This window comes from Rana temporaria, chromosome 8, assembly GCF_905171775.1.
Source record: "Rana temporaria chromosome 8, aRanTem1.1, whole genome shotgun sequence".
In the NCBI taxonomy this organism is placed as follows: domain Eukaryota; kingdom Metazoa; phylum Chordata; class Amphibia; order Anura; family Ranidae; genus Rana; species Rana temporaria.
Genome location: NC_053496.1, coordinates 38,291,468 through 38,305,274, shown reverse-complemented (window position 1 = coordinate 38,305,274; position 13,807 = coordinate 38,291,468). Strand labels below are relative to the sequence as shown.

At 46.2% G+C, this 13,807-nt stretch overlaps 1 protein-coding gene across 2 annotated transcripts in view; it reads left to right on the top strand.

The window, feature by feature from the left end:
* LOC120946843 (EF-hand calcium-binding domain-containing protein 6-like) overlaps positions 1 to 8,137 on the top strand; it is a 69,445-nt gene extending 61,308 nt beyond the window's left edge. For both annotated transcript variants that reach the window (XM_040361629.1, XM_040361628.1), the window contains 3 exons: positions 4,601 to 4,770; positions 4,845 to 4,989; positions 7,889 to 8,137. In XM_040361629.1, coding sequence (XP_040217563.1) covers positions 4,601 to 4,770; positions 4,845 to 4,989; positions 7,889 to 8,113 — 540 coding nt within the window. In that variant the 3' untranslated portion in view covers positions 8,114 to 8,137. The remainder of the gene's footprint in view (positions 1 to 4,600; positions 4,771 to 4,844; positions 4,990 to 7,888) is intronic.
* The last annotated feature ends 5,670 nt before the right edge of the window (positions 8,138 to 13,807 follow it).

The following is a 13,807-nucleotide window of genomic DNA, read 5'->3' as shown; positions in this document are numbered from 1 at the left end:
GGCTGTTTTGCACATTTCAATATGCCTTGATGGTGGATGTCAATCTGGAGGAGTGGGCATCCCTAAGCCCAGGTGTATTTGCTTGCAGACCATCCTAGTTAAAGCCCACATGAAATGATAAGCCTCCCTGATTGAAATAACAGATATCCAATAAATGAACAGGGTGGGCCAAGGACAGTCAAGCTGGGACAGAAAGGGCTCAATGATGCTGGACGCCCTTCAGCCAGGAAATTAGGTGGATGCTGTCTGATTTGCTGCAGCTTCTAATGCACACAATGAAGCTATGCTAACTCCCACATGTGATGTTGAGCCTCTATGATTGGAAAAATTAGAATCCAATGAATGAAAGGGGAGGCCCAGGGACAGTCAGCCTGAGGAGGAAAGGACTAGATCAGGGGTGTCAAGCTCAATTTCATCAGCAGTGAGGTTGCCATCAAACGGACGGTTGTATCTGTGGTGTTCTATATACAGAGTGCAGGGTTCAGAATTACACTATATACAGAGTGCAGAGTTAAAGTGGTTGTATACCCGCTGACACAATTTTTTTTTACCCCTGTAAGGCAAAAGGCATAATGAGCTAGTATACACCGCATACTAGCTGATTATAGAATTCTTACCTTAGAACAAGGCGTCAACACTCACCTGGTCCACGCTGAGGTAGCTGACATGTTACCTCGGCGTGTCTTCTGGGAATCGCGGCTCCAGCACTGTGAGTGGCTGGAGCCGTGATGTCGTCACTCCCACGCATGAGCACGAGAGACTTCTTTCCAGCAAGGTCAGGCGTCTGCCGGGCCTTTAGCGGATAATCCCCTGTGCGCATGCGCCGCTCATTGCAAGGGGAATATCTCCTAAACCGTAAAGGTTTAGGAGATATTTTTTTTACCTCCAGGTAAGCCTTATTATAGGCTTACCTGTAGGTAAAAGTAAAAAAAAAGACTCTACAACAAGGGTCTCAAACTGGTGGCCCTCCAGCTGTTGTAAAACTACAAGTTCCATCATGCCTCTGCCTGTGGGAGTCATGCTGGTAACTGTCATTCTTGCAATGCCTCATTGGACTTGTAGTTTTGCAACAGCTGGAGGGTCGCCAGTTTGAGACGCCTGCTCTACAACCACTTTAAGATGTGCGTTATGTGCAGAGTTCAGGAGTGCACTTTCCATAGAGTGCAGAGTTCAGGAGTGCACTTTCCACAGAGTGCAGAGTTCAGGAGTGCACTTTCCACAGAGTGCAGAGTTCAGGAGTGCACTTTCCACAGAGTGCAGAGTTCAGGAGTAGGGTTGTCCCGATACCGATACTAGTATCGGTATCGGGACCGATTCCGAGTTTTTTCGGCGGTACTCAGACGCCGATACCCCGCCCCGATACATAAATAGAATACTTGCCGCCGCCGCCGAACGCCGCCCGCCGCCACGAAACGCCGTAATCCGCCGCCATTCGCCGCATCCCCGCTGCCGCCGACTGTGTAATACGGGCGGGAACATTACAGCTTTGAATAGCTGTAATGATTCGCACCACGCATAGACACTCCCCCTCGCTCGGGTGAACTGTCCAATCCCGAGCGAGGGGGAGTGTCTATACGCAGCGCGGCGCCAATCATAACAGAGATTCAAAGTTGTAATGTTCCCGCCCGTATTACAGAGTCGGCGGCAGCGGGGATGCAGGTAAGCGTGACATGGCTGGATGGGGGGAGACGCTGGATGGGGGGAGACGCTGGATGGGGGGAGACGCTGGCTGGATGGGGGGACGCTGGCTGTATGGGGGGTGACGCTGGCTGTATGGGGGGTGACGCTGGCTGCATGGGGGGTGACGCTGGCTGCATGGGGGGTGACGCTGGCTGCATGGGGGGTGACAATGGCTGCATGGAGGGTGACAATGGCTGCATGGGGGGTGACAATGGCTGGGGGAATACATTGCTGGATGGGGGGTGACAATGGCTGGATGGGGGGATACATTGCTGGATGGGGGGTGACGCTGGCTGGATGGGGGGTGACGCTGGCTGGATGGGGGGTGACGCTGGCTGCATGGGGGGTGACGCTGGCTGCATGGGGGGTGACGCTGGCTGCATGGGGGGTGACGCTGGCTGCATGGGGGGTGACGCTGGCTGGGGGAATACATTGCTGGATGGGGGGTGACAATGGCTGGATGGGGGGTGACAATGGCTGCATGGGGGGTGACAATGGCTGGGGGAATACATTGCTGGATGGGGGGTGACAATGGCTGGTTGGGGGGAGACGCTGGCTGGATGGGGGGTGACGCTGGCTGGATGGGGGGTGACGCTGGCTGGATGGGGGGTGACGCTGGCTGGATGGGGGGTGACGCTGGTTGGATGGGGGGGTGACGCTGGCTGGATGGGGGGTGACAATGGCTGCATGGGGGGTGACAATGGCTGGGGGAATACATTGCTGGATGGGGGGTGACGCTGGCTGGATGGGGGGTGACGCTGGCTGGATGGGGGGTGACGCTGGCTGGATGGGGGGTGACGCTGGCTGGATGGGGGGTGACGCTGGCTGGATGGGGGGTGACAATGGCTGCATGGGGGGTGACAATGGCTGCATGGGGGGTGACAATGGCTGGGGGAATACATTGCTGGATGGGGGGTGACGCTGGCTGGATGGGGGGTGACGCTGGCTGGATGGGGGGTGACGCTGGCTGGATGGGGGGTGACGCTGGCTGCATGGGGGGTGATGCTGGCTGCATGGGGGGTGACAATGGCTGCATGGGGGGAGACAATGGCTGGATGGGGGGAGACAATGGCTGGATGGGGGGATACATGGCTGCATCTGTGGGGGGACATCGCTGCATTTGGGGACACATTTTAAAAAAAGTATCGGTATTCGGTATCGGCGACTACTTGAAAAAAAGTATCGGTACTTGTACTCAGTCCTAAAAAAGTGGTATCGGGACAACCCTATTCAGGAGTGCACTTTCCACAGAGATCAGAGTTCAGGAGTGCTCTTTCCACAGAGTGCAGAGTTCAGGAGTGCCCTTTCCACAGGGTGCAGAGTTCAGAAGTGCCCTTTCCACAGGGTGCAGAGTTCAGGAGTGCCCTTTCCACAGGGTGCAGAGTTCAGGAGTGCCCTTTCCACAGGGTGCAGAGTTCAGGAGTGCACTACCTACAGAGTGCAGCATTCAGGTGTCCACTACGTACAGAGTGCAGGGTTCAAGATTAAGTTATCTACAGATAGGGTGACCACAATTTCAAACTACCACTCAGGGACACCCTCCCTTCCCAAAAATCAGCTTGTGCTGTAACGAATCGCAGCACAGTGATTGGACAAAAGAGGCAGGATTTATAATTTCTCCAATCACAAGCAGGGGGCGGGATTGTGCTCCTCCAGACAATCCCGGCCAAGACAAGTAATGTCAGTGAGTAAAGCAGTGATGTGGCGACCTTTTTTGGGGGCATCAGATTGGCCAGGGGGGTGGCTGTGTCAGTTTCATTCCGGGACACTGTATTGTCCTGGAATGAAGGTGCCCGGGACAGACCTGCAAAATGTGGGGACTGTCCCGGGCAATCCGGGACACATGGTCACCCTATCTGCAGAGTGCAGAATTCAGAAGTATGCTATGCTAGTATGCTATGACATATGTGCGTTATGTAGAGAGCAGAGTTCAGGGGTGTCCTATGCATAGAGTGTACACTACGTACAGAGCACAGAGTTCAGGAGTGCATTACGTACAGAGTGCAGGGTTCAGGGTTGCCCTATGCATAGAGTGCAGAATTCCGGAGTACACTACGTACAAAGCACAGAGTTCAGGAGTGCATTACGTACAGAGTGCAGGCTTCAGGAGTGCCCTATGCACAGAATACAGGGTAAAGGGCTGTGCTACATGCAGGGTAAAGGGGTGTACTACATACAGAGTGAATATTTTAGGGGTACGTAATGTGCGCTAAAGATTGCGACTGCTAATTTGCAAATGATAGCGGGGATCGGCAGTGGAGTGTGAGAGCCGGAGGTGGTAGAATAGCATTCCTCCATGTTACAGCCGCAAAACTAGGTGGGAGGGCCACATGACAAGGCCTGGTGGGCTGGATTTGGCCTTATGTTTGATATATGTGGACTAGATAATGCTGAATGTCCCCCAGCCAGAAAATTAGTTGGGCTTTATCTGACTGCCCACTGGGGAGATTCATTCTCTTTATTAGTCCTGGTGACAACAGAAAGTGATTAGTGCGCAATTTTGCAAAAGGGTCAGGACCTTTTTTACGCATTTGTCGCACATAGGGCAGTCTATTCAAACAAATGGGCTACCCTATACATGATTTGCAGGGATTTCCTTGCACTCCCTGTTTTGGCTTTGGGAAAGGAAGTGAATGGAAATCTCCCCAATGGGACACAGATGGCAAAAAAACTTGACAGGTGTTATAACTCTTCCTTACTCTATCCAAAATGAAAAAAAAAACACCTATAGTTTTGCTTTAAGTTTCTGATGTGCTTAATAAGCATTTTTAATGTGTTCTTATTCCTGGCTCTGGCTGGAAATCATAATATCTAATCTGTTATAAAATCCAGGTTACTGTACTGCTTCCTCACCAGGGAGGTACAGCGGGTACTGATGGCATAGGACGTCTGAATTTATTTCGGTATTTCTGTGTTTTAGGTCAAGCTCCTCCTGCCTGACCTCAGTCGACAGTTCCGGGAATTGGACTCCCAGAATTCGGGATGTGTCACCAAAGAAGAATTTCTTGACATCTTGCAGGAGCTGAGCCCAGACCTCACTAAACACCAGTGTGACACCCTAGCTGCCAAATTCGGACATGGGCCAGATAAGTAAGCAGACACTGTCATGTGATTGGTGGAATATTGACCCAATCATCTACAAATTCTTCATTCTGTCATTGCAGAATTTCCTATGTGAAGTTCCTTCAGCCCTACCAGACCGAAACCTCCGCAATCAGACAGAATGGAGTGAAAGTCAAACCGGTGACCCCTCCGAGAGGGACCATGGATCACAGTCTAAATGTCATCTCTGCCAAACTACGACACAAGGTAATAAATACGTTTCTAAATGATAGGATATGATAGGTTAAAATTATGTAATACATTCTAACATATAATAGTGCTATAATAATATAAACTGTATAGGATTTAATAGGATATAATAATATAATATTTATAGGTAGGGATGAGCCGAACACCGCCTAGTTCGGTTCGCATCAGAACATGCGAACAGGCAATACATTTGTTCAAACATCCGAACACCGGTAAAGTCTATGTGATTCGAACATGAAAAATAGAAAGTGCTAATTTTAAAGGCTTATATGCAAGTTATTGTCATAAAAAGTGTTTGGGGACCCGGGGAAACGGCAGTTTTTTTGGGAGCAGTGATTTTAATAATGCTTAAAGTGAAACAATAAAAATGAAATATTCCTTTTAATTCCATACCTAGGGGGTGTGTATAGTATGCCTGTAAAGTAGCGCTTGTTTCCCGTGTTTAGAACTGTCCCTGCACAAATTGTAATTTCGGAAAGGAAAAAAAGTAATTTAAAATCACTCGCGGCTATAATGAATTGTTGGCTCCTGGCAATACAGAGAAAAGTAATTGAAAGTCATTGATAAAAACAAAAATGTGTGGGGGTCCCCCCAAATTTAATTACCAGGCCCTTCAGGTCTTGTATGGCTACTAAGAGGAACCCTGCGTCAAATGAAATAAAAACAATGACATGGGGTTCCCCCTAAATATCCATACCAGACCCTTCAGGTCTGGTATGGATACTATGGGGAACCCTGCGTCAAATGAAATAATAAAAAAAAAACATGGAGTTCCCCCCCAAAACTCCATACTAGACCCTTTATCCAAGCATGCAACCTGGCAGGATGAGAGAGCGCCCCCCCCGAACCGTACCAGGCCACATCCCCTCAACATGGGGAGGTTGCTTTGGGGGTCTGTGACCCCTCCAAGCACCATGTCCCCATGTTTATGGGGACAAGGTCCTCATCCCCACATCCCTTGTCCGATGGTTGTGGGGGTCTGCGGGCAGGAGGCTTATCGGAATCTGGAAGACCCCTTTAACAAAGGGGACCCCCAGATCCCGCCCCCCCCTTTGTGAATTGGTAAGGGGTACCCCCATTGTACCCCTACCATTTCACAAAGAAAGTGTAAAAAAATAAAAAATAAAAACACACAGACACCGTTGGGATAAGTCCTTTATTAAAAATTAAAAAAACTAAAATAAAAAAAACGATTCCAGCGGTAGTAATCCACTCTCGGTCTCCACTCCAACGCTGTCGGTATCCTGCGTTGGATGATCTCCTCTCAGAAATGACATTTTGTGCAGGGACAGTTCTAAACACGGGAAACAAGCGCTACTTTACAGGCATACTATAGACACCCCTAGGTACGAAATTTAAAGAAATATTTCACTTTTATTGTTTCACTTTAAGCATTATTAAAAACACTGTTCCAGAAAAAACAGCAGTTTAAAAAAAAAAAATGTTGCATTGATAGATATCCCCTGGGGCAGGACCCAGGTCCCCAAACACTTTTTATGACAATAACTTGCATATAAGCCTTTAAAATTAGCACTTTAGATTTCTCCTATATACTTTTACAGGGTGTTCCGCTGCTTTTCGAATTTGCCATGAACACCCCAAATTGTTCACTGTTTACTCGAACTCGAAGCTCATCCCTATTTATAGGATATCATAGTGTTATAATAATACAGTTATAGGATAGAATATCCTATAATATATATAGGATATAATAATATCACAATTTTAGGATATAATAAAATATAATAATATCATAATTATAGGATATCATAGTGTTATCATAATTATAGGATATAATAAGTTATAATAGAATTAATACAAGGATATCATGGTGTTATGATAATATCATAACTATATGATACAATATGATTTATAATAATAGGATATAATATTGTTAAAATAATATCATAACTATAGGATACCATAGGTACCTCCCTGTGTGTGCCCCCCCCCCCCCCTGCAGCTCTTCCGGCTTCACTGCTCTCCTCTCGTGCTGGCTACTGCTGCAGACACACACAGGAGGATTGTTTCATGGAGAGCAGAGGAGCGGTCATCACTGAAGCTGTGTTTACTATGCTTCAGTTAGTGAATGACCAGAGCACTTCCTATTCATTCTCATCCAGTGCAGCTGAGGCTGCAGAGAAAGGGACTGATGAATCTGTGTCCTCTACGTCTTTTTCTCAGTCTCAAATGTCAAAAATTAGGGGTCTGTTTAGACCCCTGATATTTCACCGGAGCTCCCAACAGGACAGTTAAAAACTAAAAAACGAAATGAAAATAAATAAAAATAAATTAAGGACCAGTTCAAATGTGTTTTGCTCTCTGAAGAGCAGTCAGCAGTTGCATCACTCTTCAGAGAGCATTTGACAGGCAGATTTACCTGATTTAACCATGCACTTTTGTACCACAACCGCATGCTTTGCACTTGAATGGGTCTTGTTTGATGGAGGTATAATATTTCTGCCATAGATGCGAAGCACAGCATCGTGGCTGTGGCATTTTAGCGAAAATATAATTTTTCATATTTTCGGAAGGGGGCCCTGTCAGGTAGGCTGTATGGGGCCCAGTAATTTATAACAGCAGCCCTGATGCCCATTATGAGGGGTTCCCACCATCTTTGTGCTGTGTTCCCAGAAGTACAAATTAAATTACAAAGCGTTGTGACTATCTCTGTGTTGAGTTCCCGGGTTTGCACATCTGCAGTGCCCATTACAAGGGTCTCCCAACATCTTTGTGCCGAGAAGCTAGAGGCTGTCACAGCCCACCAGGCTTAACCCACAACTATAATACCACATTTAGATGGACTGATCCTATCATTTTGATCTTCTATAATCAATATTCTACTTGATGACCATGAAGATAGTTAGCAATCACATCTTTTTCCTGTTCCCTCCAGCTGTCCGCAGTAGATTGGAGGAACCTTCTACAAACTTGCCAGAAACTGGACTCAAACAGCTGGGGTTACCTCCTACTCCCAGAGTTCCGATCGGTGGTGAAGCTCTGCAACATCATCCTGGATGAGGATGACATTTATCATATCATGTCTCACTATGATAAGGATCTAGCAGGAAAAATCGACTACTCCAGACTTGTGTCAGATCACAAGAGGAGGGAAGGATAAAAGAAAAAAAAAAACACTGCAGGCGATTTTAAACACTGCTAGACAAAAATAAATTAAAAAATGTATATGTGCACCTGATGTCTCCATTGTTTCCTCTTCACAGTTTTGTGCAGTCTTTACAGCATTACCAGCCTTTGACAGAGTCCTCTGCTGAGTTTCCATCTACAGGGTGTCTCCTTTGTCTCCAGTGTCTCCCTGGGGACACCCTGATCTGCATGCTCCCACCTCATGCACAGTAGGGGCCACTGCATTTCAGCGCCCCTGTACTGTGTTATAAGCACAGCTGGCATTGTCTGCCCAGTGCATGTGCAGTAGGGGCCCTTGTCTTTCTGAAATCTGGTGTTGTGCCTGGGCAGTACATGCCCAATAGCAGCAACTTGCGCTGTCTTGCCAGTGCATGTGCAGTAGAGGGCTCCTGTCTTCCTGAGATATGGTGTTGTATCTGAAAGTGGAAGCTCAAAAACAAGCCCCTATTGAGCATGAGCAGGCCAGACAGGAGCAGTGGCCTCTATTGCTCATGTATTGGACAGTCAAAGCACCAGCTACCTTAATGCTGCACACAGGGCGTGTAGTACTTTGCTTGATTTCATAGCCTAGTACTGCGCAATCACCAGCCAGGCATATCAATAAATTATTCTCCTTCTAAACTACACTGTTAGAGCCGCTGGATGACTTCTATAATACTTTAAAAAGGTACCTCTTGAGGACCAAGTAACATAGGGGTGGATTCAGAGAGCAATTACGCCGGCGTATCCATAGATACGCCGCGTAATTGCTAAGTAGCGCCGGCGTATCTACTTTCTGTATTCAGAAAGCTAGATACGCCGACTGTAGCCTAAGATACGACTGGCATCTGGGAACGCGCCTAATTTAAATGATCCACACCCCCTATGGGATCATTTGAATTACGCGCGCTTACGCCGGCCCCTTTTACGCTACACCGCCGCAACTTTACAGGCAAGTGCTTTGTGAATCAAGCACTTGCCCGTAAAACTTGCGGCCGCTTAACGTAAATGTCATACGTTACGCCGCCGCAGTTTTGCGCGCCCCTACCTGAATCCACCCCATAGTTAGTTAGTCAGGTTGAAAAAAAGACACAAGTCCATCCAGTTCAACCACAAAAAAATAAACAAAATAAAAAACACAGTACAATCCCATACACCCAACTCCATACCCACAGTTGATCCAGAGGAAGGCAAAACCTTAGCAGAGCATGATCCAATTTGCTACAGCAGGGGAAAAAATTCCTTCCTGATCCCCCCGAGAGGCAATCGGATTTACCCTGGATCAACTTTACCTACAAATCTTAGTACTCAGTACCTTACAGATGGTCTCAACTGAGACCTTAGATAGTGGTTCCCACGATGTTGCTACCCCCTCTTGTTGAGTGTGCCTGGACCTCATGTAGTGTGGGAGGGGCTCTAAACTTACCTAGCCAAGAGGCTACCATTCTATATGAGAACAGCTGGCCTTTTTCTGCCTCTGTGAAGAATGAGAAAGACTCCTTCTGATGATCTGAACTCTATAGCTGTTTAGATGTGTGATTTTATCTTGCTTCTGACATCTAATACATGAGGTTGACCTGATTCCTCTGAAAATGTTAGAAGGGCTGTGTGCTTATTTAGATGGAAAGCGGCACTTACCTTTTAGTAGGAAATGGAGTAGCAATCTTAAAACTAGTCTGTCCAAAAAAATGGCAATGATGAGTAGAAAGCCAACTCCTGGAGCAGACATGATCGCTAGAAGGAAGACTGTTTTAAGAATCAGGTTCCTTAAAAAACAGGCCTGAGCTGCAGGAAAAGGTGCTGAAGATAGGACTGATGGAACTAATGATAGGCCCCATTGTGGAAAGGTTGGTTTCCTGGCAGGATGTATCTTCAAATATAGCCTGAAAAACTGAACTACAAGGGGATTTTTGGCCCCATCTAGTGCCAGTTATGGGAAGAAAGGGAATTACCGCTCCAGATGGAAATGCTTGGTTAATCAATCGCCTCCTGGAGACCACGGGTGCTGGCAGCGCATATTGCAGAAAACAAAAAGAAAATATTTGGACAGCCGCACTCCTGGAAAAGATTCCTGAAGGACAATTCAGGAATCTTTTCCAGAAGTGCGGCTGTCCAAATATTTTCTTTTTTGTTTAGTGCCAGTTATGGTAGATGTGGTAAGGACAAGAACTTTCAGCGAGTTCCAACTGAGTCCTTTTTTCAAACCCCCCTGAAGGAAGTCCAACACATTATTTTTATTCAGAAAGAGTTGAAAAACCTCAAAAAAGGTTTATTCCAAATTATGTCTCCATGCCTTGTGGTAAGTTATGTTGGTAGAGCGTTTTCTTACTTTCATTAGGGTAAGGTAGATATCACAGTCTGGGAATGCAAAGAAGAAGGATTTGCCCCTCAGAAGAATTCGCCAATGGTTCAGTACTTGAACATGACAAGCTGCCTTTTGATAACCCCTGTGCTGATAAACTTTTTGCCTTCCCCACATCAGGACAGCCTTTACTTGATACAGATATTAAAAAAATGTTTCTATCCCTGAGGTGAGCAATTCAACAAGATGTGAAGTCATATATGCACAAAACTAATGTGGTAATAAAAGGTTTAGGAGTAAAGGTTGATGATATAAAAAACAAAATGGAGGACTTCACTGACGCGCACAACGACCTGGTGGACTCCGATTTCGAGCTAGTAGAAGAAATGAAACAACTTAGGCTGAAAATGGCAGATATTGAGGATGGGTCCAGACGCAATAATTAAATTTAGAGGGGTTTATGTCTGACCCTAAGATCCCACATCAAGAGTTAACAATTGACAGAGCACATAGACTACCAAAACCTCTGCATATACCAGAAAAGCTCCCAAGAGATGTTATTGCGCAAATTAATTTCAATCATATTAAAGACCTCCTGATGCAAAGTACATGCCAACATGTTCCATTACCTGATCCATATACAGGTATTCTTTTCTACTCAGACCTATCATAAGCAGAACTCTGAATTAAATTACTAAGATACCTCGTAACCATAACATCAAGTATAAATGGGGCTTCCCCACCAAACTGATTGTTGACCGTAATGATGTCTATGTCTCCTACAAAATTCACACATTTTTTAAGATACTTATTGTGTCCATGTTATCAGTACCGAAACAAACAAACAAAACCTTCCCCTTTCCAAGTAATAACAGACTGGTTAGGCAGCATCAGCAACTGCCACCATATGTTCAATTGGTTTAATTCCTTATCTAAATCTGGATGATGAGGCTATACTCAAAGTTTGCAACATTCACACATTGGATGACAATCTGAAATTACTGGGACAATGGGGCTTAGTCCCCATGGATGAAGACAGCCCACAGAGGAAATCATTTACGGTATGAATCACCCAAGAAGGGCAATTCAACCATGCCTAAAGCTCACCGGCTCTCATAAGGCCACATGTCTTTTTTTTCTTTATTGAGGCTAATATTGCTAAGCCCTTAGGCTTAGAGAAAATCTTACCCCAGAAGGAAATGGTTAATTTCCCTCAATTGAAAAGTGGTGGTGGGACGACACGTCCCACCACGAGGTGGTGGGATGACAGACCAACGACCCCGGTCCAATGGCGTCTGTCCCTTAAGTACCCCTCCCCAGCATGCACAGCAGGACAATCACTCCCCTGATTCGCTGCTGAGGGGAACACAAAATACACCCTGACTCTGCTGCTGCCCCTTTGGCCTGGGATGATAATAACACCCCCACAGGCGAACAATGGTGGTTACTTCCAGCACAGCCATGGCTGGAACAGAGGCTAAATTTGTCCGAAAACACACATGTCTGAGTCAGCTAACACTCAGACCCCCTCTAAATTTAAAGCAGCGCCTGCCCAACAGGAGCAGTCTGCTACACTTATATATGGTACAATCAGCACTTGACTCCTTCAGTAAAATGTCTTATTATAAAATTAACAACTGTAAAAGTTTTGCATTTCCTATTATTATTATTATTATACACGCCAACAGTTTACACAGCACTTTACAATGTAAGGGGTGGAAAGCACAATTACAGTACAGTTCAATACAGAAGGTACATGAGGGTCTTGCTCATATAGCTTACATTCTAAAGAGAGGGGGTGGTGGTACAAAAGGTAATAGCTATGGAGAATGATTTAATGGGGGTGCCTATGAACATCCACCGATATGGCTACCATTCTTAAAGCGGGGGTTCACCCTATAAACCCCAAAAAAATAAAAATAAATTCTTCTACCATAAAATCAGGCATTGTAGCGCGAGCTACAGTATGCCTGTCCCGATTTTTTTTATCCCCGTACTCACCGTGTACTCGTACATCGAAGATACCGACTCCCCTCGGGGAATGGGCGTGCCTATGGAGACGGAGGATGATTGACGGCCGGCTCTGGCGCGTCACGCTTCTCTGGAAATAGCCGAAATAGGCTTGGCTCTTCACGGCGCCTGCGCATAGCCTGTGAGCAGGCGCCGTGAAGAGCCGAGACCTACTCCGGCTGTCTTCGGGGAGAGTGACGTGCCAGGGCCGGCCGTCAATCATCCTCCCTCTCCATAGGCACGCCCATTCCCCGCGGGAGCCGAAATCTATAATGTACGAGTACACAGTGAGTACGGGGGTAAAAAAATCGGGACAGGCATACTGTAGCTCGCGCTACAATGCCTGTCTCGATGATAAAATCGTGTCACTGAGGGTGACCCACCACTTTAAGGAGAATTATAACTGGGACGTGTCTTCGTTCGCCTATTTAGGAATCAACCTTACCTTCCCCACCAAAAAACGACATGCAGCTCATTTTCCAGCCCTATTAGATTTGATTACTAAAGATTATTAAAACATTAAAAAAACGCAACTATCCTGGATAGATAACATTGCAGCATTTAAAATGGTATCTTTGCCCAAGATACTATGCATCTTTAAATCCCTAAGCTTTTTTAAAAACCTAAATGCTAAAATAAGAAACCTTTCACCTCCTCAAACGGAGAGCTGCTGCCTGTTAATCAGCAGCTCTCCTGCTCTGCTCCTCCATGCTCACTGGAGCGATGAGCTGTGGAGGGGCAGGGAACAGTTGTTTCAGCGGCTCGCTGAGAGGCTGAGACTGCCATCAGTCCAGGCACCTGGCGGATCCAGGCTTCCTAAGTCGGAATGAAGACCTGCCTGGACTGATTCCAGTGACACCAGCAGAGCAGACTTCAGACCGATCTCCGCTGAAAACGAGACACAGCAGTGGAAAACTAATTGCACTCCGGTGACCCATAGGAGAAGCCCATCCAAACAAGCTCAGGCTGGACTTCTCCTTTAAGTATTACTTTCAGCTATTTCCTGTGATATTTTATATTTGTTCACACAAACTGGTGTGTCAGAGGGGCTGAGTGTCACGCATATTCCTAACGTAGGTGGCCAGACAATATAGCTGGCTACTGTGTTTTTTACCTATAGCAGCCCCATTTCCCATAGGGCAAGCAGGCCTACCGCTACTCGACCGTGTGTACGCAGCATCAAACTCAAAATGGAAAACATCCCTTTGTCTTACAATTGTATATTACTTATATTTGGCAAGAGTTTGTTGTATTGCGCTTTCTTTGCTCCTTTATCCCTCAATACCTATTGTCAACTATTTGTTACAATTTTCTTTGAATAAACTTTGATTGTGAAAAAAAAAAAAAGAATACATACACACATGCCAATTATCAGAT